The 27,309-nt window shown below is 41.2% G+C and overlaps 1 protein-coding gene across 1 annotated transcript in view; it reads right to left on the reverse strand.

Moving 5' to 3' along the window:
- Window positions 1-4,217: 4,217 nt before the first annotated feature.
- The window catches only part of NKAIN3 (sodium/potassium transporting ATPase interacting 3), a 268,095-nt gene continuing 245,003 nt past the window's right edge, over window positions 4,218-27,309 (reverse strand). Inside the window, exons 6-7 of the mRNA XM_077751829.1 lie at window positions 7,058-7,127; window positions 4,218-4,248 (exon numbers count right to left, since the gene is read on the reverse strand). Coding sequence (XP_077607955.1) covers window positions 4,218-4,248; window positions 7,058-7,127 — 101 coding nt within the window. The remainder of the gene's footprint in view (window positions 4,249-7,057; window positions 7,128-27,309) is intronic.

Genomic DNA, 27,309 nt, shown 5'->3' on the forward strand with positions numbered 1-27,309 from the left:
GTCATAATTTTAAATAACTGGAAAAACCCTCTAACTTTCCAGCTTTGCTTTTAGGTAGCCACTCTTCTCCAGGGAAGTTCTGTTCCCTCTCACACACCTCAAGAGTTGGAGTCCTTTAAGTATATCCTCACCTCCCTATCACAGTTTCTCTGCTCCTCTATTTCTCTACGTTCTGAAAACTATATAGCCCACATGTTTACCGCTTCCACCCCATTGTGATTTAACAGGGGTTGAAACGGAAAGATAAAGGGATAAGATTATAATAGTGGATTTTTAATAGTTTTATACTGTATCTTAGTTAGGAGGGAGTGTCAAGATCCTGAAGTTCATTCATCCACTCAACAGGCACATCTCTTCTAGAATGAGGATAAGGCAGTAGGGAAGGAGCTTTTGTTGGCTGCTGGTAGGACTGATGGGAGTTTGGGGGAAGCTTCTGGGTACACCCATCACATTTATTTTTTGCGGTGAGACGGATATAATTCTGTTACTGAGTTTTCTACACTTTAAGTCCAAGATCAAGCTTGACTTTGTGGTAAGATACTTCATATGCGGCGGTGCTGTGTCTTCTGATTGTGTCACATCTGGAGGCACATAATGTCGAGTTGTCACTCTTTTTAATGATGCTATGATTGATCAATGTGTTTCGGTAGAACAGTTTGAGTTTTGGGAACCTTAAGATCATATCTTTATTCTTTTCTTCAGATGTTAGTAGTTACCTGAGGGTACCTCCCTTCCAGGCAGAATAAAATCAGGTAGTAAGGTAGTGATGTTATTCCAAAGTGTGTCTTCTGAGAGGCCTGTCATTGTATCTTTTTCTATTGCTTTTCTGTCCCTCTATCACTTCTGGGATATGTGTGTGCATGTGTGTGCTCTCCTCTGTGTATTTTATCTTCTTTCTTATGTCTTATTTCTTTCCAGAACCTGTCATTACATGGGATTATAAGTGTTTCTTGATGTGAATATAAAGGAAAACAAAGTATGTTTTTAACATGAAATTTGGTATACATTGCATTGCATTTAATTTTAATATCAGAGGATACTTTGCAAACAGGCAAAATGAAGTTATTTTTACTTATGTTGATTATTTTGTTGATTAACTTGGGGATGCTCCGTGTTTCCATGGGAAGATCTATGTTCTTGCTGTTAATATCTATGACAAGTACTGAGAAGATTCCCGAGAGATCTGGCAAAGACAGGGATTGACAGTGTCCCCGGAGGGCACCACTCAGATGCGAGTTTTCTCATTTTGGAAAAGGCTTCATGTGCTTCACAGGGCAGTGTGAGAACCACAAGTTCTAGGGGCAGTGAGTGAGGTCACGGGTCAAACGCGAAGGTCTCGGTGATCGCCGTGAGACACGGGGCAGGTGGCTGACCATCGGTCCTGGTCACGGCACACCCTCTTTCATGTTGCTGGCTGCCCCGTTGGTGGAATCATTCCTTCCTAGCAAGGATAGTGGTGCATGAGCTGCCTAGCCTCGTGATGAGTCTAGCCCTTTAAACACAGCCATTTCACTGCTCCATGGTCAAATGGCTACACATTAGGGTGTATTCTTACATCGCTCTTAAAATGAAATAGTCGTTTCCTGTGATGGATCAAAAAGCTTTTAATGTCAGTGACGAAGGGAAAGGTGCTCCAAGGAGAGGAAGATCAGCAAGCCCTAAACACTGCCCCTTTGTGCTTAGTGAGGCCGGCACGTCGGGAAGCCCCCTGCTCTCTGGGACAACTAAGAAGGCACTGAGTACAAGGCATTTGTTGTGCTCTGCGCTCTTGACCCTGCCTTGGATAGTTGATGCCTCTGTAAGTGCCGCCACTTCCAGGGCCGAGGGAAGCCCTCAGGCAACAAGACTCCACACTCAGTCGTGGGAAAAGTGAGCAGCCCCCAGTCTGAGCAGCTTCCAGACACCTTGCTCTGTGTGCCACAGAGGCCAGACACAGAGTGAGCGAAATGTGAACGTGTGAGAGCCAACCAAGGACAAATAAAAATGGGATAGAGACAGAAGGTTATCATTTTATTCGTCTGCAAGCACTTGAGCAAGAAATAGAAGAGTGATGGGGTCAATGCGGTTTGTAGACTCCAGGCTCCTCCAGCTTCAGTTTACTAATACATCACTGGTGGCTGCTGGGTTTTAAACCAATGTTTGAAAGCATATCGTTCTCACGTCCCTATCTCTACACACACACACACACACACACACACACACACACACACACCTGTTTTGTTTTCCTAGCTGGTTCTTAATCTAGGTGTTGTAAAGGCAGCATGGTCTGGTACCAACTTACCGGGATGCTGATACAAAGCAGCTCTTCTCAGGGAAGAGCAGGTCGATGGCCACCCCACATCTGTCCAGCAGCCGGTCATCAGAGGCAGGTTTCCTCTGGGCCTGGGCCATTAGAGGCAGAAACCAGGCAGTGAAGATACAGGTGGGCGCTGACTGCAGAGCCCACCTGAAATGGGAATTAGCCTTGTCTGTCTTCTCATACTGAGTTGCAACAGCCGACACTCGATCAGTAGTGACCATGTAGCATGTGACAATTTTTGTGAAGAAAAATTAGCCTCCAGCCCAGGCAATCAGACAAGTCAAGATACCAGGTAAAAGTCAAGTTCTTATTTGAAAAGCTTAGAAAAACACTGGCTGAACGTGGGGGAAGAAGCTTTTTTACCAAGTCTTTTAATGGCAGTCTTGGGGCATCTTCTTCATGGAAATTTCTAATATCACCAGATCTCTATCTCTGTTGTGGAACTCAGTTTCGAAATTCCACTGCTATCTTTCTTTGACAAACTGCCTTGGTCTAATTATTTCTATCTGAAGAATTCCTGCTACATAGAGCTGAATTTTCCCACTACCCAGTCGCTAACCATTTTGATTTCGACAAACTTTAATTTAGTTGCTCACTAGGATGTTCCCTGAAATTCCATATCCCTTTCATAGCTGCATGGGTTTTTGCCAAGTGATTTTTCTTCCTGAGAGGTAAATCTGCTTTTATTAGCCCTCTCTCCGTGGTGGTACCGCAGCCCCGATGGTAAGCCGCTCTGAAGATGCCCTCTTCAAAGCCACCACTGACCACATGGCTCTCTGCTCCAATGACAAGAGCTTGTTTCCCCGTGTGAAAGGCGGTGGCAGTGTGTGGTGGCCATCATGGAGGAGGTCCTGGCAGAGACCTGGGCTGTGCTTAGGTTGAGGGTTATAGCTGCCTCCCTGATGGCCGTGGCACGGTGATGGACCCCAACGGGCTACTCCTGACCTGCGTGTCATGTATTCCCGAGGCAGACTCACACGACAGCCACTGAAAGCCACTCAAATTTTTAAATATTTAATTTTTTTAGTGGTATTTCACTGGCACAAGGCTGGCAGACCCTGTCCCACTCCCTGGTGGGCACAGGGGGAAGGGGGAACATGCCAGGGGCTCCTAATTATTCTACACACATTGCCAGACTACAGGCAAGATCAATAGGGCCTTCTTTCCCCACTGATTCCTCCAAGGACCTTCCCTTGGCTGTGGTTTCACTGGATAGTAGGTATGGACAGTGAGAATCTCATTCATCTATATAGCTTTTTTTTTAAAAAAAAAATCAAGTGTAATGAACATACAGTGTTGGATTAACTTCAGGTGTACAACGCAGTGATTCAACAATTCCATACATTTCTCAGTGCTCATCGTAAGGATACGCTTATTCCTCCTCACCTATTTCACCCATCTGTCTACCAACCTCCCCTCTGGTAGCCATTAATTTGTTCTCTGTATTTGAGCAGGGCTTTTTTGGTCTTTTTTTTTCTTTGTTCATTTGTTTCTTAAGTTACACATATGAGTGAGATCATATGGTATGTGTCTTTCTTTGTCTGACTTACTTCACTTAGCATTATACCCTCTAGGTCCATCCACACTGTTGGCAATGGCAGGATCTCATTGTTTTTTATGGCTGGCATCTCCATAGCTTTCGGTATAAAGAGTGACATTGTTTAGATGGCGGAGCAGTGACTGTGGAGGGTCTGGGGGCGCTCCTGGTTATCAATGCTGCTGCTCTACTTAAACATCTGCTTCCTCATAGGCTTGCTCCGTTTAGGTGACAACTATAGCAAACACAAGATTGGGTAGTCTTAAATTTCAACTTCGTCCTCTGTAGAATGGCCAAGCAAATTAGCCTCCATACAAGGAAGGAACAGTCATTCTCTTCTGCTTTTGATGAATGTCGCATCGTCGTCTTTCCTAAGTCAGCTCAGGAATTATCTCCCGGTTGATCTCCTGCCCTGCAAGTGAGAATTAACCATTCTTCTGCAAAAAAATTAACTCGGGGACATTGTTTTGCCTCTACTTAGGTCTATGTAGGTCTCCTCTCCTAGATCATTGGCTGCTGGAGGTCAATGCTCAAGTGTTGCTAATCTTTCCATTTCTGGTATCTAGCACAGGGACTGTGGACACATACTATAAGTAATAAATAAAGAGTTGTAAATAAAGCTAATTTACTTAATCAGGCCTTCTTGATAGCTTGGTGTCATTCTTTAAAAAGGAGACAAAGCATGGAAGACCAACTCCATATGTAAAATTACATCGTCCCCAACACACACATTCATGCACAATTTGACTGTGGGCAGAGGAAAGGTACATTTTATGATTATGAGCAACGACAAACACGAGAATCAAGGCTTCCTGTACAAACAGGCAGTGTTCCCTGTGAATGGTTTGTCTGCTTCTAAACTGCCCTTCTAGAGTTGAAAGCCACCCTTCTACGTACATGTACCAGGGAATATGTTCAGGAATCTCCTGATTCCCTTAATGAAGTGGCTTCCTCAGAAAACCTGCCTTAGTACTCCATGGAGATTCAAGAGACTTCATGAAAGTTAAAAACCAGCATTGTCTCCCCTCTCTAACAACTTACACGGAAGACTGGCTTTTTTCCAACCTGTTCGTGGGTAGATATGACATCACCGAGCCTACCACAACAAAATCCAACATAATGGCCTTATTAAAAGAAATCAAGCAGGCTGACTAATGTCAACTGGATAAACTTCAATATTTACATACCTGTGGGGAGCACACATGCTGACCTTTTAAATTGTTCATGCAGAATGATTTTAATTCAGACAGAGCTTGATCTTTCAGATCCCTGCTCCCTTCATGGTTGAAAGGCTCTCCATATTCGTCTGACAGTAATATGCATAATCTGTCAAAGCAGAAGCTTGTTCTATTGCTTTCTGCAGCCTGTAGTTTATGCTACATTCAGCTAAAAAGGTGTGAGAGTTCATGAGTGAACAGTGTAGTTGAGAAAACCTTTTGAGGAGGCAGCGGAGTTGATCAAAGCCTTTCAGGTAATCTCACAGGTACATTTTATGAGTTCTTGATTCACAGAGATGGGAGAGACTTCAGGGAGCATAGATGGCAGTCACTTGCCTTTGGGTCATGCCAGAGACACTGTGAAATACACGGATGCCCATGCCATTCAAGAAAGGAGATTCCATTACCAACCTTAATCAATTGCACTTTTAATAACCTTCCTTAATAGAAAGATCTTTCTTACATCTGACCAACATTTTTCATATTGCGATTTCTCTGCTGAGTTCTTTTTTTTCACAGTGGAGATGAAAGAAATCATTCATCACCTTCTTTATTACATATCAAATGTATATTAGTCTCTCCCAGCCACTGCTAGGCATTGTTTCCTTTCTCTTCTCACTTCCAATGCAGTGATCATCTCTGTTATTGTCACAATCCCAGCCAAGTTCCCCAGGTCTACAAATATCAACTTTTGGAGCACATCATTTACGAGCGCTCAGTAGCATGAGTAATGAGGTGGCAACTGCTTCATCCCAGAGTGTTATATAAGGTGAATGATTTTCCAAATTGGATTTGCTTTAAGAAACCAACATTTATTTAAGCATCTATCATGTGACAAGCACAGTGCTGATTTGTTTAGCTTGTGAGCTATGTTTCCTTTAGATCATTCTACCAGAATAAAATTAATTCAACCTGGAGAAGCGGGGAGTCAGTGCAGGCTTTGCAGGGCTGGGGGTGGGGGATTGTAGATACAAACCACTGTGGCAAAGACACAGAAGAGGAAGGCGTTCATGTTTGTCTCTTACACCCAGTGGCTGTTGTACACAATTACCTTTATCACCATGGAATGGAAGAACATTGGGCTGAAAGAATAGAAGGTCATCTGACCAAGTCCACAATATCAGGCATGGTGATAGCTTATTCAGGAATGATCCCAACTCCACTCCTTACTACTAGTGGGACTAACCTTTGTACGTCTGCTTCTCTTTTCATGATGTGGGACTATTAGTGAGTCCATTACAGTATTTCCATGAGGATAAAGTGAGGCAATACATGCCAAGTGCTTGGCACATGGTAACTATTATTTTATATAGTTGTCTATTTGCTACTTAGAGTTTCCTAGGAATGGAGTCACTGTATCTATTTTCTTGTTTTCTAGTATTTTATCAACGAGGTGACCATGAAACCTTCCTTATACTCAACTGAAATGTGTCCAGTTTAAGGTGCTTTGGGTTGTACTGTTGACTTCTTTCCACGTCAAATATTTGAGTACTAGGCACGATCATAGGCAACTTTACATATACTTTCCATACCTTATCCCACTTAATCCATCCTCCTTTCTCTGCCTCTGAAAGCATATTACAGGTGGGAGAACGAAGTCTCAGAAGGTCAAGGAAGGCCCCCGAGACCACGCACATAGAGCCTGGTTTCGAACCCAATCTTCCCCCCCTTTTCCTCTGTTATGTGGTCCCCAAATACATACCTAGTTGCTCTTCTGTAGACTACATTATCTTTTTTTCCCCCAATTTAGCTATCAACCTCTAATAAGAAAAACAGAATAAAAATACCATTTTGGAAACATAAACCATGTTACCTATTTCAAATTCTTTTTGGAATGAATAACAGTAATGAGGATGTTGGGTTACATGTCAAAGGTGTGTTTTAAGTATGAGTGGAAAATTAAACCAATGATTAGTAGTAGCAGGTCCAAATTATTTCAGATTTGGTTAGTTTTGACCAAGTTAGAAGGATTAATATTTTCCACCTCATCACACCTTTACTTACAGGTTAACAGGCTTTAACTCAACATGATCCTGGTAATAGGAGTGTGCATCAAGTCCACCTATGAAATCAACTGAAAATACAACACAGCCCAATGTGAATAAATGTGTAAATAAAAACACACATAATACTAGGTGTTTAAAGTAGAACACATAAAAATAACATTAACCAAAAAAATCTGTCTACCACAAATGGAAAAATATGTATTTAATATAAAAGACTGCTAAAAATCATATCAATGGCCAAAAAATAGGGAAATCCTAAGAAACGCAGAAAGAGCTTGGGTTCTTGAGGACTGGAAAATCAAAGTTGTTATTGACTTTAGTGAAAAATGAAGTAACATTAAATAACATTAGATTTTAAATAATGTGTTTGTCCTTAGGCATACAGAGATGCCCTTTCCCCCTATGTATCAAAAGATATACCTCTCATCTTGTTGCCAGAATCCAATTTTTTTCTTAAGAATATTTATTGCATCATTAGAAAGACCTTTGCGAAGTCACATAATCTATGCTTATGCCTTTTGTCCTCAAGCTGTCTTTGACAAATAGGCATCTGCTTTTTGCAAAGGTTTCATCTCTCCTTGGTAGCATGGTACTCGCCTCACAGTCTGTCTAGAATCACCATTCTTGGTGACATTTGTTCAATTTCTTTCTGTTTTGATGACAGTTTCTGACTTTTTTTTCCAATCCTAAAGTCCATGCCTAATCTTCTTCTTCCCCCTTTTTGGGTAGTCTATTACAATATTAATTACATCTGGGGCACCTGCATGGCTCAGTTGGTTAAGCGTCTGACTTCGTCTCAGGTCATGATCTCACGGTCGGTGAGTTCGAGCCCCGCGTCTGGCTCTGTGCTGACAGCTCAGAGCCTGGAACCTCCTTCAGATTCTGTGTCTCCTTCTCTCTCTGCTTCTCCCCTCCCCTCCTGCTCACACACACACACTCTCTCTCTCCCAAAAATAAATAAACATTTAAAAAAATTAAAAAATATGTTAATTACTTTACATCCAGCTTAGGTTTTATTGCAGCACTCTTACATGAACAGGTACGTAGGCATTTAGGAACGCTGAACTCTCGGCGAGTGCACGTGTATGAGAATTATATATCATATCCTCAGCACCAGACAGACATCTATGTCTGTGACCTGCGATTTCAAGATGGATGACTTAGCCTAGAAGATCTACTGAAGCCTTGACCTGCTCTAGCTCTAGCCTCCCTTGTCAGTCTCTGACTTGCTGTATCCTTTTACCTCCATTGAAGAAGCTGAGGTAAGGCTGGGTCAGTCAAAGCTTCACTGTGTATACATGAACTTTGGGGTCCTGGGGGGCACACAACAACCAGGTGGCAAGGGCCAATGTAATTACCATTGGTCCAAGGTAGTCCCCACGGAGACGAGAGGAGCCTGAAGCCCATCCTTTTCCTAGCAGGTCGTATACATTGCCTGGACACCATGTTAGGGGAAGAAACAGTGAAAGAGGAGTCCGTCTGGAACACCAAAAAGATTTTCCCAGGAAGTGTAGGCAGTGCCTGGGGACTATTTAAATGGTCAGATTGGACTACGTTGTTATCAAATTAGATACTGAATCCAATATCCACTCTTTCATCTTGCTGACCAGTGGGTTGGAAATTAGAAGGAAAATCACACTGATTAAAAGTTGAATGAGGATATGATTTATAAGGCGCTTTTCAAAGTTAAAGAGCATGTTAAAAATAAAATTATAAATATGTACAGTTGTGAAAAAAAGGATTCAATGGAAAAATTATATTTTTCATAAAAATAAAGGGCATATATCTGTATGCTTTAAAGCAAAATAAAAAGAAAACTTTTTATATTGATCATTTGCATATTAAAATGTAACATTCACAAAATCATTATTTTTGGTATAATTCAGATACTGCCGTGACTCTGTCCCTTAGTCATTTCTGTCTCTAACAGACCAGATCACCAGAATATACATAGAATACACATATATTTTTTCAATATGGTTTTATTACTGTCATAAATTTATTTACAGTTTTATTCAAAACTTTTTTTATTGTTAGTAAAGTTGAAATTATTGATACCTTAATCAACTCTGTAAATCATAGTATTTTTAACTGTGGAAATATTCTCCATATAAGGTGTTGGTAATCTCCAAGCACGTTTGCCAAAGACTGGCCATGCGTAATGTGATTTAGCCCCAATACTTTCCCAGATACTGTTATTTTACCTCCATTTAGTGTATCTTTGCCAAACATTTTGTAAGACAATAAAATATAAATTATATCTATTTATGATCTTTTTAAATCACATATAAATGCTGCATAATTTTTAGGCCCTCTCACAAATCAGCTTCTTTTCATTCTGGTGCAGAATATAAATTTCCTCAATTAAAAACAGACACTTTGTCAAAAGAGTCTTTTCTCAAGTCTACTTATTTCAAGAGAAAATTATAAAATTGAAAAACGGAATCATGCATAACATTCGAGCTCTCATTATTTAATTTGCCCATTTCTCTTCCTTTGATGAGCATAAATTTCAATGTTCTCCTTTTTATAAGCTTTCAATTCTGCCATTTACTAAAGCTTCAAAGGATGATTTTTGGGGTGCTTCATTTGTTGAATGATTCAATTAAAAATTTTCAACTGATCTTGAATGCAGTGCAACTAAAATGTAGAAGCCTCATTTATAAAAATGCCACAGCTACTATAGGAAAATTAGATTGATTTATAAAATATTTCTTTAAGGCATGAAATGTTCCTAACTCTGATGGATGGGGAAAAGCAAAGGCAGAAAATGTGTGCCATCATTCTGAAGATTTGTTTGTCTTCAACATCAACCTCATTAGCAAAATGTTTTCAGGTAAATGCAAATCAAAATCACAATGACATACTACGTTATACCCACTAAGATGCTTGGAATAAAAACATTAGATAATAACAAATGTTGGTGAGGATGTAGAGAAATCAGAACCCTCATACACTGCTGGGCAGGATATAAAATGGTACAGCCACTTTGTAAAAGAGTTAGTTCCTAAAATGTTAAACAGAGTTAGCATATGACCCAGTAACTTTACTCCTAGGTACATACATGAAAATATATGTCCACACAAATGTGTGTACACAAATATTTATAACGGCATGATTCATAATATCTGAATGGTGAAAAAATACTCTAGCTTATTTGCCCTAATATGTGTATGTATACGTATATAACATATATCTTATATCTTATATGTATTATGTATTCTATATACATCTATGTATACATGTAAATTTTGAAAACTAGAGTATTTTCATTGGTAAATCACCGTAACTTCATTGGGAGGCAATTGCAAATCACCTGTGCTCCTGAATCGCAAATACCTTTCTGCTTCACAAATTTCTTAATTTAATAAAAATACTATGCTTTAAAAAAAACCCGCAACATTGTGCTCCACCAACATTTGTATGATGATCATAAAAAATAATTTTATCCTTAATATTTACTTAACTGAATTACCATACCATTTAAAGTAACATTCATACATTTTAGCTTAGACAGAATGAATATTTAAAAGCTTTATTTTAATTCTATGAACTGAATTTAAAAAATTAAACCATATTTGAAAACAAATTAATTGGTTTTCTGCTGAAAGCATCTGAGGAACTGATAATATGTTGGTATTTTGGCTCCTTGGGAAATTCTTCTTCCGCTACTGGAGACGGCCCATCACCTCAACTTCTGGGTGCCCTCAACGGAGCCTCTCCAGCATCTGTGGGCTGGTGCTTCCAGCACTTTCCCACCTCCACTGGCCCTGAAAGGAATTAGCTGTCTCTGCTACTCTTGCACAAGCACCTACCTTCTTTTATTTTTTTAATGTTTTTTTTTTTTTTTTTATTTCTAGGAGAGAGAGAGAGACAGCGTGAGCAGGGGAGGGTCAGAGAGAGAGGGAGTCACAGACTCTAACAGGCTCCAGGCTCCGCATTCAGCACAGAGCCCGACGCTGGGCTCGAACCCGCGATCCGCGAGATCATGACCGAAGCGAAAGTCGGACGCTTAACCGACTGGGCCACCCAGGCGCCCCAAGCACCTACCTTCTTAATCATTGATTGATCCGTAGGCTGTCCTTGAAAGAAAGGCCCTAGTTACAATGTATCTTTGAAGGTTTGGGGAGAAGATGCGGGGGGTGGTGGAGGCATTGGTTTTCTTACACACTGAACCATATATTAATAGAATTCTACTCATCGGTCTTGCATTTCACACATCTTGAGGAGATTATGGCAGACGCTTAAGGTACTATCAGTTCATCCATCCTAGATAGCCTAATACAGTTGCTCATGATAATATTTCATTTGAAAGCAAAAAATCAGGGACAAAGCCTAACCCAGACAGGATGACAGAACGACGTGTGTAAACGGGGCTGTTTCAGCCACACTAGGACACACGGTCATCCCAGGGGACCCTTTCTCTGCATATCAGAATTCCAGTGTGAGGTAAATTTTTCTAATCTCTCAACTTAAATATGACATATTGGTAAAATTCAAATTATCAAGCTTCCATAACTAGATAAGAGTACCAAAAAAAGAAAAAAAAAAGGAACAATTAAGGAAGAATCTTTGAAAAGTACGTAAGTAAGAAACTGAAAACATCAGGAATCCTTTGTGGAGAAAATGCAACAGTACGGCTTTTCGGCAACAGAAGCCTACACGTCCACGAGATGTTGAGGTTCCTATATAAAATATTCGTTTTTTATGGGTATACCGACACTTGCCATTTGCTAAAGTGGGAAGATAGGTCAAGTAAAGGAGTAAATTGGAGCATAAATTGAAGGTGAGTTTATAGATTCTTTGGAAAAATTTATTTTAATGTTTATTTACTTTTGAGGGGAGGAGGGGCATAGAGAGAAGGAGAAAAGAATCTGAAGCAGGCTTCAGGCTCGGAGCTGTCAGCACAGAGCCTGGTGTGGCCTTGAACCCACAAGCAGCGTGAGACTGTGAGCCGAAGTTGGACGCTTAACCAACTGAGCCACTCAGGTGCCCCAAGTCTATGGATTCTAAAAGCTTATTTTTTTCCTCTAATGATGTCAAATGCTTTTAAAAGAAATGAAGACATTTTTTAAAAAGATGACCTAACAAAAGACTTGAAAACAATTTAGTAGGAAAGACCTTCAGCTTTTAAGTTCTCAGTAAGGGAGTCATATGATTCAGAAAGTAAAGCAACTATGCATTCCAAAATTCACTTTAATGGGAGAGATGTAAGAAGATGGTTAATGAAGGAATTTCTCCAGGAGAAATAAGATGAATTTCAACAAAACATGAGAAGGAACAAAAAAGGCATAGATAGACTTTCCGAAGAATGAGGAAAAGAGGATTCGAAAGGAAACATCCATGAAATCTGTAGTTATTCTGGTGAGAGCACTCGACGGGGATCTTCGGCAGAAAAGTGGCCATGGAAGATTGGGGAAAGACAGAGGTCACACGGGGAGACAAGGCGGTGGGTGTTGGGGGAACCGCTTGCTGGGTGACCTGAAGGGCAATTAAGTTGAATTCTCGATTCTGTGTAATTAAAGTCCTGAAATGTAGTACAAAAACTCAACACAAGTAAGTATTAGCCGCAGCTGTCCAGAAAAGCCAGCTTTCTCACCCATTCTCGGAAGCTGAGGTGTTACTATAAACGATGCCATAGGGAGAGGCTGCAGCCAGGAAACTCCATTGTTTGTAGCCCTTCCAAACATGCTTCCTGTGCCAACTTCCATCAGCACAGCCAGACACCTTCTTGGAAGAAATCATGTTACTTGTAACCAAAGATCTTTGTGGTTCCTTGAGCCATCCCAGACCCTGATGAGGGTTCTGGCTGACCTGAAGGAGTTACAGAGCTACTCCAGATTTCAAGCGACATCGTACTGTACGCCTACAGAGTTGTTTTCCACTTGGAACAGGTACACAATCAATTGCAAGTTTTCTATTTGACGACAGGAAAATTTCTGTCATAAATGAAGTTTCCGGTAGATAACTCAGGGCTCCTGACTCAATTCCTCACTCTGACACTGCAAGCCTGATTACCTTGATACACCTAAAGTAGCACATTTATATAAATACACACCTAAGGCGACGCCATTTCCAATGAGAGCTCAGGCTATCTTTTATGTCCCGGGTTTAACTATATGCACCAAGTGGGCGCCTGGGTGGCTCAGTCGGTTAAGCGTCTGACTCCGGCTCAGGTCATGATCTCACGGTTCGTGGGTTTGATCCCTGCATTGGCTCTGTCTTTGACAGCTCAGAGCTTGGAGCCTGCTTTGGGTTCTGTGTGTCTCTCTCTGTCCCTTCTCCACTCAAGCTCTCTGTCTCTCTCTCAAAATAAACAAATAAATATTAAAAAACATTGAACGATATTCATCCAGTAATTACCAGAATGTAGGTGCTCTGTTTCTGAGCCAGCCAAGGGGCATGCTGCCTTGTCACTGCATTGAGAAACACGCAGCCCCTGTTATATGGCCTTTAGCTCAGAGAAATGAAGACTCGGGAAGATGAGGACCAATTAACATATTTATTCTGAGCTTGCTTCCTGGTCTATCATTGTTCTTGCTACTTAGGTGCCGGACTCTTCTAATAAGCATTGATTTTACAAGTTGACAACAATAATATCTTAAGAATGCATTTAAGGCCTTAAAGAACTCGAAGATTTGGGACGATTGCACTGTGGTGTACTTGTTCTGTGACATGAAATCATAAGAGAAAAGCCAGGGTAGAGACTTGATACCAGCTGAGTTCCCGCCGAGGAGATTTTGCAGCACCCCCAGATAATGAGGGCCTTCAGGAGAGACCGGCTATTTCGGAGGCAGCTGGCAACTGAATTCTGCCCGTGCTCCGGGGGAATGAGCCACTTTGCAGCGCTGCTGATGCGCTGGCATCTCCTGTCTGGGAAGCCCGAGCTTGCCGAGAGCGCGTGTGCTGGGCCCAACAGCAGGCCCCGCTCGGGCTGCTCACGCGGCCATTCTGCAGGGGCGCGGGGAAGGGTGCGCTGGGCACAGTGCACTGGGCGGTGCCCATAACACTGTTGGTGCCCAGAGGGGGTGGCTGGGGCTGTGCTGCCTGCCCCAAATAGCTTTACGAACCTTGAGAGCTCTTCAAGCAGACAGATGACACCCAAATGAAGCTTGATAACTCTCCATTGTTCTTTTCATGGTGCAGGAAGGTTAAAATGTCTCGATACCTTTCAGAAAGCACACTTATCTCAAAAAGGGAAGCATGCGGAGACCACTGAGAAGCTCAAGGGTAAGTCAGTTCCGGGCCGGGAGAGCAGAGTCCTGGTCCGAGAGGTGGTGCTGTCCAGATCGGAGTTTTTCCCCATTTTTTAACCTCTTCCTGCCTGGAAATAGCCATGAGAATAGACTCTTCTCACCTGTCTTGCCCCCTCCGTCTCAGGTATTGACAGGAGAACTGACTGAGGTCATTGTCCTGCTGGCACCTTCATCTGGAAAACACTNCTGGGGGGGGAGGGGGAGCAGTAAAGACCAGCAGTCTTCAGCTTGGACAGATGTACGGACTTCGCACACGGTGTGTAGTTTCTCATGCCAAGAGCCGTCATTCCGAAACGTACATGTCCCGAGAAAGCACCTGCGGCCATTCTGGTTTTCGTGGTTCCCTCCGCCTCCTGCATAATTGTCTTCTTTCCACTTTCAATGAAAGGTATTTATCAGTACCGGTCTTGGTGCACTACCCTGGAGTGACACCCCGGTCACTAAGCAAAACGGCAGTTTTAACTTCACTTGATGATGGGGTGATAGTGACTAATGGCAATGGTTCTAAGGTTTTGCTTTCAAAGAAATTTCGTAATAAATTTTAGTACTTTAACAATAAGTTTTGATACTAGGTCACTGAGGACTTTTTAACATATACTTCAGGCACTTTCCCTTTTATTCCACTCCTCTCCACCTTCCTCCCTCCCTGCTTTATTTTCTCTGCTGTGCTTATCACTATTTACCGTGCTATATTATATTTTAATTAAAAAACGTCTTATTTGTTTTCTGACTCCCTCACCACATTTTAAGGTTTATGGGATAAGAATTTTTGTCTGATCTTGTCTGATTTTGTTCACTGTGATATCCTCAGTACCTAAAACAGTGCCTGGTAGAAGATATGCCTTGAAAAATATTTGGGGAAGGAAGGAATTGAAAGAATTGAGTGACATTGCTGTAATTAAATCCCTTCCATTCTCATATTTTTTTCTATAAAGAAGGTTTCTATAATTACAAGAGTAGCACCAAATATTGAAAGTGCTTGAGGTAGTCTATCTCATCCTAGCAGTAACTAATATTCACCCACGAATACATGAGCTAATTGAAAAAAACCCCACTCTGTTCATTTCATTAAGAGGTACTCTTCCATTAAATGTTTCATTTTATGTTTAAGTTTGCCTTTGGATAGGGTTATAGTTGCAATTATTGGGTATCAACATTACTGAGCAAATGCAAATGTATTATACATATTGATGAATATATTAATGATTACATTTATATTTGTTCAATGGTTGGTAGCTAATCACTGTAAGTAAAACCTCATCCAAAGACAAACTTTGACACTTAAAATCTGGAAAAAATTAAATTTTTATTTATAGGAATAAATCTAAAACAATCTTCAAGTCCTTTACACTGAATGCAACAAAACGTATTGAAAAAATTAAAGGTGTCTCAAGCAAATGGAAAAATAGAAAACATTCATGGCTTGTAAAACTCAATGCTATAAAGACATCATTTAATCTGTGGATCAATTAATCTACAGATTAAAGAGAATTCAACAAAACTTTCAGCAGTTTAATGAAGATGCTGATTCTAAAATGTTTGTGCAAAGGCAGAGACTCAAGATGGTTTGATAAAGAAGGACACACCATGAAATGTCCTAATTTGGGGTTTAAGATTGATAACTGGACTATAGAAATTAAGAACCATTATTCCTCAAAAGATAGCATCCGTTTAAAATAAAATTTTAATCTATAAATAAATTTTCATCATATGGATGTATGATAGAATAAGAAAAACAGTTAAGAATAGACATATTACACTGGGACAGAATTCAGTGAGTCAGGTGGAATGGAAGTACACGTTCTAAAAGGCACTGGAACAATTTAAAATTCCGACAGTTAATTAAAGTTCATTTAGGTACTTTTTAAATGGATGATTATGGTATTAAATGGTATTTAGACTCCATGAGAGACTTCAGAAGACTAATGCCTCAGTTTTATTATTGTTGTGATTTGTAACATGTCAATTTATCTAAGCTGCAATTTCCTGAATTCCCCTCTCTCTATGGTTCTGAGTTTGGCTTAGCTACCAGAGACTTCCGTGTGAGATATGGAAGACATAGGAAAGCAGAAGTTATTGTGCTCAGGAAGTTGATCTAGAATCCCAGGCTCCACCGTGGCTGACAGCCCAGAGCGAGACCTGACTGACACACTTGGATCACTGCACAGTCACTGGATGCCCAGCCCTGCCCCTCGCAGCAACCTTGACCTCACAGTCAGTGCTGGGAGGACAGGCCTGCCCGAGCTCCTATCTGATGTGTCTGAGAAATCACGGAAATGGCTGAGTTTTCTTGGATGGGCCTACCAAGAGGAAGAAATGCGAGGTTTTGTTTTGTGACAATAAGGAAAGTCACATTTTTGTCACATCATTTTGGGCGTGAGGTAGAGAAGACCTGTGTTTTCACAATTCTGTGGTATTTGAATTGCATCTTGAAATTCTGTTGTTCTAATGGTAAGTTTTGCATATTGAGTGTCCTGTGCTAAATAAAAGAAGACAATTGATTTGGAGAAAGATCACGGGGTGTGTTACATTATATATGACTCCCTGTATCCACTTAAATTTTAATAGGCTAGCCCATTTTTTTCCTCCATAGTGTGTAAGTAATTTATATTCTCCCTCAATATTTAAATATGAATGTTCTGGTTTTAATCTAGTGAGTGAGCAATGTCTCTTTCTTCACCTAATTATGAAGAATTTAGTTGTTATCCTTGTTGGAAAGAGAAGCACACTTGCATGCTGGGAAAGCACATGGACTTTGGCACTTGGAATATCTAGGTCAAACATAAGTTCTGCTTCTTACAGGTTAGTAGTGAGTTGAGAAAATTCTCGGTACCTTCATCTATAAAATAAGAACAAATGACCACCTCAGTGTGGTTGCCCTTGACGAGGTAATGGGCACGGAGGGCTGGCACGCAGAAATCATGCAGCTCATGGTAGGTTGTCACAGATATCATTTGCACATTTATCCTATTCTCATGATACATTCCCACCAACTATTGATTTCTGATATTCCAAAAGCTTTGTGTAGCTTAGATAACAATGATTTGTGAGAATTCCAACCTTCTCTTTCCCCTGTTCTCCAGAAGAATGTCTCTCCTTGAGGAACTCGCATTGGATTTTGGGTTTAGCTTGATTTTCTCTTATTTGGAAAGACTGGCTACTTTGGAGGAGGGAAAATTGGTTGGTCTGCCATACTTTCAAGTCTGAGGTTTCATCTTCTATGAGCATCTTTTTTTAATTCTGGAAAAGTTAAGCTTCCTCGTATAAAGACGTGGTGTAAGAAAGGAAATAATGCTCAGTGGAAGTAGAATTTGTGGAGTTAACTGCCATGGGAGCGTAGCTCTCCCTGTCTCCAGCGGTGGTGATAAGTGAGTGGTCCAGGAATGTGGATCTGCGCACAGGACCCACCCGGTGCACACGTGACCATCTCCGTCACCATTTGTTTGGCTTTTGACTGGTATTGCTTTTATTCTCTACTCCTTTCCCCCACAGCAGCACACCCCTGAGGGAAGATCTCTCTTTTTTTCTTGGTATTTCAAATCACTCCGTGGGATTCTTTGTAGATAATATATCTACAAAATGCAAAATGCACGAAGTGACTTTTCCTCTTGGTTTCTGGATTATTCCTTTAGATACAGCGATATGCCTGTCTAGTTATTCTGCAAGAATCCCAAGGACCACCTTTAGTATTTTATCTTTGCATCTTCTGTAAGGGAACTTGGTGGAAGTGTCCCCACGGGCTTTGATAATAATCATCTACTACTGCAGCTTTTCTCCTCGCTCTGAGTTGCAAGAGTTGTATCATCTTTGTAAAGATGCCTGTATCTGCTTCTACTATCCTACCTCCTCAACACACATACACACACAAACACACACTTTTTATGGTTTTGTTTTTCCCATATTTTGGAAGAAAGTAGATCATTTTTTCTTTCTTACTTTAGATTTCATCTTTAATAGCACATTTTCTATTCTTTTTAAAGTTACTCAGCTCTTTCAAAGCCACACAGATTGTGCTCTGTGTTGCTATCATAGATTACTATCACCCCTTCAGTTAATCTTCATCAGTAGTTCCGTAACTGGACAGACTGGCTACTCACTGTTCTCAACCACAGTCTGGCTCTCCTGAAGGCCCTTTCAACGTTTTTGTGATTTTTCAAATACTATCTGTTCAGAATCACTGGTGGCTGAAGGCCTCCGTGTCCCTATACTGCTGGGCTCGTTCAGAGGAACATTTTACTGTAGGGAAAACAAGATGAAAAAGAATCCTGTAAACACTCTCCCCTTTTATTTTTATTTGCCTGCCTTTCCAGCTTCTGTTGCTCTCCTGGGTCCAGATCTCCTGAATCAGATGTTCCCATAATCAGTGCTGACAGTTGTTTCCCACTTGAAAATTTTTTAGGAGTAGATAATATTTTAATAATGGAATAATGAATTTCTAAAATCTCCTTGGGGTCAATAAAGCAGAATGGAATGGCTGAGAGGAAAATTAATGCTAAAAAATGTAAGGACTAAAAACAGTTAGAAGAATTTGTCTCAACAGTTATAACTTTTTCCCAGGTAATTAATTTTTTTCTTAGTTATCCAGTTTTTCCCCCAGTCTATATATATCATTCTCCATTAAGTATAGCTAATCAAGGGGCACCTGGGTGGCTCAGTCGGTTAAGCGACCGACTTCTGCTCAGGTCATGATCTCGTGGTTCCTGAGTTCGAGCCCCACATTGGGCTCTGTGCTGACAGCTCAGAGCTCAGGAGCCTGTTTCTGATTCTGTGTCTCCCTCTCTCTCTGCCCCTTCCCCACTTGTGCCCTGTCTCTTTGTCTCTCAAAAATAAATGCTAAAATTTTTTAAAAACATCTAGCCAATCGAGTCACAAATACCTATTGACTTTGATGTCCATCTAGAATTCTTTTTTATTGTCTGTGTCTTCAATTTTGGACATTTCTCCTTGAATATTATTATTTTTAACGGCTTCTATTATTACTTTTGGTTCTCTTTGTCCTAAGACGGTCTCTATCCAAAACAATGCCATTTCTTCTGAGATCTCTTTTATAAATCCTTTTCTCTTTCTCTGAATTACTGTTCAAAGAAAATGGAATCTGATCATATTCTTCCCAAGATTAAATCCATTTATTGACTCACATCATCCATCAGAGCATCCCAACTGGTGTGACCTGAGTTGGTACTGATGTGACCTGAGTTGGTACTGATGTGACAAGATATCTATTCTCTCATTCTCTGGGTGCGTGTGCATGTGTGTGTGTGTGTGTGTGTGTGTGCGCGCGCGCGCTTATGTACGCATCTGCGCAGCTTGGAGCAGCTAGCCTCTGGGCCAGTCATTTCTTGCTGGGAGAAAAGTAATTTATTTGCTATAGAGCGCCTTATAAATGTTAGCTTTCTTTATGAGTGCCAAAATAGAAAATAGAAAATACTAAATAAGACAGAATCCAAGGTCCCTCAAAGCTGACTCCACCATTCACTTGGTAAACTGAACATACCCAATCACTTAACACTTCTTGAGAAATTCAGTCTTTTCCCAGGTCTTCTTGAATATCCCAGGGTTGTCCCAAGCTTTTTTGACATGTTTTTCCCAGTATTTAAAATGCATTTTCTTTGTGCCCTTCCTGGTGATATAATATTCTTCGTATAAGACCATGTTCACATGCTCTGAGCCATGCTTGGTGTCCTGACACACAGTTAGTCTTTGCTAACTGTGTGTGCTTCACTTTATACAGATCGTTATCTGCACTTGACTCTTCTGTAATTATTTACATGTCTGGCTCACTTATTGGACCATAAAATCTCTTACGGAAGGAACCAAGTCTTATTCATCTGTGTATCCTTGTGGCCTAACACACAGAAGCCTTTCAATAACTGTTTCTTGAATGAATCAATCAATAAAGAATTAGCTATTTTACCTTATTTAAGCCTTAAAATTAAACAATAATATGCTGAATCTGGACTATAAGTACATTTGCATCTTGTCAGGTCAGTGACCTTGGCACAAGAAGAGATATGAGAGAATTGTAGAATCCAACAAAAATATTTGAATTTCTACAAGGATTGGCAACCTACCTAGACTATAAAATGAACACAGAATTCTATCAGGTGATATAGTTGGAGAAGTACATGGAGTGTCTCTTAAGTCACATGGAAAGACATTAAAATGTTTAAAGAATTTGTGAATCTAAAGTCAATCAAAGAGAAATCCTTAATAGGAGTAAAGTCTTCTGAAAGTCTACTGAAATCTAATGCCATGAGTCCTAGTGTTGTGGGCTGTTAAACTAATCATATTTAAATGGTATGAATGAGATCTCCTCTTGTTCTACCAACGATTGAGAAAAAGCCCCATAAATCCATTAGTTGAATTTAGGTCCTACTTGGCAGCTGAAAGTCTATCAGCATGTAGCCAATTCAAATTGTTTGAGACACTTATTTATTGGAGAAATGCATTTCCAATACTAGGAATTGACTAGAGAGAGCAAAAGAAGCTAATTCTAAGGTTTTAAAACACTTCGATGAAATTTAGGTTAGAATATTGTAATCATTGGATAGCTGGTGTTTATTGGTACATACAATCTTTGATTCTGAGCATAACCAGAAAGATCATGTTAGGTCGGGCGAAATCGCCCTGTAGAACCAATTCAAATTTTGAATTGGGTAATTAATTTGACACTTGTGATTTTAGATTGCAAGACATAGGAAAACTATTAAATTTGTGTGATATTTAAGAAAATTTGAGAGTCAATATATGCATAAGCTTATTTCATTAGATTTATTAGATTTGCTGCAATAGTTTAAAAACTAGCGAGTGCTTTGTTTGTCAGGATGCCTACCTGAAGGACTTCAAAAGAATGATAATTACAAAAAAGAATGATAATTACAATGGATCCATGAATGCAGGTTAAAGATGTAAAGGACTTTAGTTTAAATTATAAATGGAACAAATCATCTAAAGGACTTTAGATTACTAAACTTAAGTAGATCAAATAGTAATTGAAGTCCAGTGGAATATTATTTAGTCTTACACGAAAATGAAATTCCGATACATGTTACAATATGGATAGACCTTGAAAACATTATGGTAAATGAAAAAAGTCAGACACAAAAAGACAAACACTGTAAGATTCTATGTATATGAGGTACCTAGACTAGGTAAACACACAGAGAGAGAAAGTAAATAGGTAAATACATAAAGGCAGAATAGAGGTTCTCAGAGGCTCAGGGGAGAGGGAGATGAAGACTTATTATTTATGGGGACAGAGCTCCTCTTGATAGGCTGAAAAGTTCTGGAAACTGATATTGGTGATGTTCGTACAACATTGTGAATGTTTTTAATGCCACTTAATTGTACACTTAAATACGTTCAAATGGTTAATTTTATATTATGTGTATATTATCACTCTAAAAATAAATAAAAATAATTCCCCCAAAAGGTCATTAAAGCTTAATAGATTTATAAATGGAATGGTGAAAGTTCTATGTAGCCTTCAGAGCTTAAGAAAAACCAGGTTTTAAAAATGTTGTCACTTTAGACGTCTCAGTGGCTCAGTCCATGAAGTGTCTGACTTTGGCTTAGGTCATGATCTCATGGTCTGTAGGTTCGAGCCCCCTGTTGGGCTCTGTGCTGACAGCTCAGAGTCTAAAATTTGCTTTGGATTCTGTGTCTCCCTCTCTCTCTGCTCCTCCCCCCCTCCCTGTCTCTCAAAAATAAATGAACATTAAAAAATTTAAAAAAAAACAAAAGGGGGTGCCTGGGTAGCTCAGTCGGTTAAGCGTCCAGCTTTGGCTCAGATCATGATCTCAAGTTGGTGAGTTTGAGCCCCGCATCGGGCTCTGTGCTGCCAGCTCAGAGCCTGGAGCCTGCTTCAGATTCTGTGTCTCCCTCTCTCTCTGCCCCTCCCCTGCTCATGTTGTCTCTCTCTCTCTCTGTCTGAAATAAATAAACATAAAAAATTTTTAAAAAATGTTGTCAGTTTAATAAATAGCACAGTGATTTTAAACCCTGAGTTGATAGAAATACAACTTGCTGAAAATCTTCCTTCATGGACATCAGAAAATGTACAGTGACAAAATCCTAAAGAAACTTTGTCTTTCACCTGTTTTCTTGCACCTTTGTTGTCTCAGAATGAAGACACAGTCAGTATGACACCTTGTTCTCCTTAGATAACAAAAAAACCCCACACTAGATTTACTTTTCCAAATAAACATGTAGGTGAATAAATAGAAAATAAGGCAAATATAGAACAAAAGAAAAGAAAACAAAACTTAAGTCCAAGCTGTGTGTTATTTTTACTCCCAACATGTAAAAAAATGGTACGCTTTCCATCATTTCCGCATAGCCTTCCCGCTCGACACAGAGTTTAAAACTAAGTCCCTGGTACAATCTGCCTTTTAAGTCACTAGTCTTTTGAGAGTCAGCAGGCCAGAGAAGTCCTATTGCCTTCTAGAGCATCCAATACGAGGCTTGTCCTGAGGTCAAGGCCTTTGTTTCTTCAGCCTATGCGCTTGCTACTCCTTCTGCCACAAATGTTCTCCTCTTAGCCACTCACCTCACAGGTTCCTTCTTATCTGTGTCCTTTATCTTACCCTTCAGGTCTTCTCTTTCGGTGCCAGCTCCTCCAGGAGACCTTCCCAGGCACTTTGTGGAAAACCCAAATTGGTCTACATCCCTTTGGGGGCAGAATTTTTGCCTGTTTCTACGTCAGGGCCTCCACCTCTGGGAGCCCTTCCCTGACCACACCGTCTTGGGTGCTTCTCAGCGCCTCATGCCTCAGAGGCACTTACCACCGTGTCCTCAATTTGCTTGTTCAGTGCTCCTCAAGCCAATGACTCGGTGACTCAGGCGCCTTCAACACTGTAGCTGCAGCGTTTTACACATGTGGCTTCCAAAGCTTCTGTGCTTGTCTGTATCTAATCAGTGGAAAGAGGAAGAGCACGGAGGGCCACATGCAGAAGTTGTTTAGGATCCAGGCTTAGAAGTGGGCATACCTCTTCTGTTCACCTTCCGTGATCTAGAATTCAATTTCATGGGACCCCCAACTCCGGGCAGGCTGGGAAATGCAGTCCAGCTATATACCAGGAGAAAAACCAACAAATGGGTAGCCGGCCAGTTTCTCGCACATGCTTGTCCATAGCGAGGACAAAATTTGTGAAGGTGCTATTCAATGAGTAAGGGTTGGGAAATGTTAGAAGCTTTGCAGTTGACTGAACTCTATGTGGCAAAGAAAGCTGTTCTCTGGATACACCATTAAATGTAAGCTAGATTTTGTGTTCTTGTAATCAAACAGAGAGAGAGAGCGAGCAAATGAGACAGAGAGAAAGAGTGTGAGACACAGAAAGAGAAAGAGAGAGAAAGAGAGAGATCCCGTTTCCTTCTATGAGAAAAAGTGTGGACAAAATTAAAAGGCTGGTAAGGTATAATTTAGAATTAATTTACTTTGCACCTCATACAACTCAGAAGGAGAAACAAATTCTTTCACTTCTCCCCTACTTTATTTTCATGCTGACATCCAAGTTATATGAATGCTCTCAAATACCTCACTTAGATTCCAATTCCAAATATTGCTCCCAGAAGGAACAGTAAATTACTTTTTTCTTAGTCAATAAAGTACTTAGTAAAAGCACATGAAGATGAGTGCTCCTTATATACTTTTTATTGTTGGTTACTTGTACGGCATTTCTTTAAAGGAATTATAAAATCAGATTTCCATTAAATATTTGATCCACGAATATAGCTCTTGAGAATATTATGTGCCATTCTGTTACCTAAAAGGGATAAACATCTGTTTTATTGTTTGGTCTTCAAAATGCTTCTGTTTTATTGTCTGATCTTCCTTAAAACGCTTCAGTGTTAACGGTGGGAGTATAAGCCATTTACTAGCGATGGCAAGTTAACATTTTAAGGACTTAATGAGAAGGCATTACCTCAAAACTAGCCAGGGCAAGTGCTCACTCAAAACTTGTTACCGGTATCTGCGTCGGCAATCTGCTTAATTTGCATAAGGATATTCAAAATAATTTTTAATCGGTAAAATAAGTGCTGTTCAAGAGATGGAATTGCCTGGCAAAACTCAAGAGATAGGAAAGCCAGAAGACAATTTTCAAGGAGGGAGCAGTCAACAGTGACCAAACCCGTTAATTATAACGAAGCGTGATGAGCTGCAAGCGAATTTGACAATTAGGAGGTCATTGCTGGCCTCTGAGTGAGCGTTTTCAGTAGTCAAGGAGGACAGGAGGCGTGACAGCGCAGTCTGACAGTGACTGGGGGGTGAGACCTGGATCACTGTAAGTCTGGACTGCCTTCTAGAAAAGTCAGAATGAGGGAAGAGGCACGAGAGATGGGGAAGCTGGCTGTGTACGCCGGGTGGGGAGTCGGGGTAACTGCTCTTTGGTTTCTTATTTTAATGATGTGACTTTATTCATAAGCCGAGGAAACAGATCAAGTGGGAGGAAGAAACCGGATTGGAAGGAGTTAACAAAAGGGACCTTTGGGTGGGAGAGGAGGGGGGGGGGAGGGAAAAGAGCTGATGCAGCAAGGCGCCGGGGTCTGTGGGAGCGAACGGAGCCTTCTGTCCGGGAGAGAAGAATCCTGGGGAAACGCCGACGGTCTGGATGCGAAAGAGGCTCCAGGCCTGGCTTGCGTGGTCTCCGGGCCGAGTCCTAGGGTGCGGGCTTAGCGCCTGCGGCGTGTGTCCGGGGCCTCACGGGGCTGGGAATCGCGTCACCTCTGGGCTCCGCTCCCTCCCCCCTGAGCGCTGGGGGGGCTCGAAGACTGCCCTTGAAGGGAACAGGAGAAGGTGCCGACCCCCCGGAATGCGCCGAAGGCCGGCTCACAGGCAACACTCCGAAGCTGCACAAGGACCGGTGGATGCGGGCATGTTCTTCTCTGTAACGTCAGGGCGACTTAAGAACGCATGTAGACAGGGGCGCCTGGGGGGCTCAGTGGTTAAGCGCCCGACTTCGGCTCAGGTCATGATCTCACGTTCGTGGGTTCGAGCCCCGCGGCGCATCGAGCCCCGCTCCGGCTCAGAGCCTGGGGTCTGCTTCAGGTTCTGTATCTCCCTGTCTCTCTGCCCCTCCCCCTCTCATGCTCTGTCTCTCTCTGTCTCAAAATAAAAACATTAAAAAAAAAAAAGACAGATGTAGAGAGAGGAGGGATCAGTGTACCCTCACTGAAAGGCGTTGGGTATGGATACTGGATTCAGAATTAGAATGGAGCCGCAGGGGAGCACCTGGGTGGCTCAGTCTGTTAAGCATCCGACCTCGGCTCAGGTCATGATCTCTTGGTCAGGGATGGAGCCCCGCATTGGGCTTTGTGCAGAGCATGGAGCCAGCTTGGAATTCTCTCTCTCTCTCTCTCTCTCTCTCTCTCTCTCTGTCCCTGTCTCACTCACACACGTGCACACGCTCTCTCTCTTACTCTCTCTCTCAATAAATAAACACTTAAAAATAAAAATAAAATGCAGACACAGAAAGCCCTATCAGAATACAGTCAGTTGCTCTTGCCCCTGGGCTCCTAAATTTTCCCACTAATAATCCAGAATAAAACCATTGCACCAGACCCACATACAATCCTTACAGCCCATTTTTTCTCACTGGGTATTTAGGGTTCCATGAGGGTGTGGATTTTTTTTTTTTTTAATTTCTTACTCTGCTCCCTCATAATCACATCTAGTTCCCAAAGCCTTAATCTTCCATTCATGCCATCTGGAGGGCAGATCCTGCATTCTTCCTTCTCAACTTAAGGGCATGCCCCACACAGTAGGCTGCTGGGTAACAGCGAGAACATGGAGGCTCTGACCTGTCTGAAACAGGCATGTAGGGAGATGTGATTGTGCCTTCCCAAGCGAGACAGGCATTTGCACCGTAGGCTTGCTTTAAGAGGTGAGGCTGATGCTTCACACTCCACCATTAATCTGAGGCAGAGAGATCAGGACGTTTTCAACAGCTGCTGATACTCACTATTTGTAAATGAATGTAAAAAATGGGATGCACTTGATTGCACCTTGAGATAACCCCAGAGCCAGAGGCATCTTCCATAGAGCTGTAGTGTTAGACCTCAGAGTGCCTTTGGGATCCCCTAAGAGGTGATTTGAGTTGTTGACGGGAACAGTGTTAGATATCGGCAGAGCTGGGACTGCCTTCATTTAATTTCTAACATCCAGTGTCAAGTGGAAACATGGAACATTAGAACTCCTTCTGGGGCAGTAGGAGTTTTTTGCTGGCTGGTGTCAACTTTCTGACACATAGCCAATGAAAATTTTCGGGGAATATACATGCATGAACCATTTATACCTTACTGTGAATTAATTAGATTTTATCTATTGTGCAGGGAATAGGAAATTTAAATTCTCCTAAGGTGTGAGGAAAGACGTATGAAAGATAATGTAAAGATATGGGGGTGTGTACATGACACATAAACACTGGCTTCCTGTGAAGGATCCGGATGCTGAACCACAACTTGGGATCCTAGGGTAAGTAAGCCATGATTCCCAGCTACAAGTGGGGAACACAGCTAATTAAGAAATGAGTTGAACACAGATTCAGGGATGTGCTTAGAGTCCACTGAAGCATAGGAAAGAAAGTGTCCTTGGGAAGAATGTTCAAAAACCTTTTGAGGGTTGTTCGTTACTTGAAGGTAGATGGCAATGTCTCATTTGGTGATGGAATGCATGTGGGAGGTGAGGAAAACATGAAGGATTTGTCCAAGTTCTCAGCTTGTGTGAGGAGAGGTCATTCATGCCCGTTCTCCCCTAGCTTTGCTAATGGAAATCCCAACCATCCTCTGAGTCCATTTGTTCATACACTTATTCATTTAACATTCACTCATTCTCTGTTGTCTAGAGTGTCCACTATGCCGGGAAATGGGCTATGTCTTGGGGATATCATGCCTGAAAAATCCCCGTTATGTTAAATGTTTCCAAAGGAGAGTTATATCGTGCAATGCAAGCTTCTAACAATGTACCACAGGTGCCCTCACGTAGGCTGGGGGGTGT

Source organism: Crocuta crocuta, unplaced genomic scaffold, assembly GCF_008692635.1.
Source record: "Crocuta crocuta isolate KB4526 unplaced genomic scaffold, BGI_CrCroc_1.0 scaffold20, whole genome shotgun sequence".
Classification (NCBI taxonomy): Eukaryota; Metazoa; Chordata; class Mammalia; order Carnivora; family Hyaenidae; genus Crocuta; species Crocuta crocuta.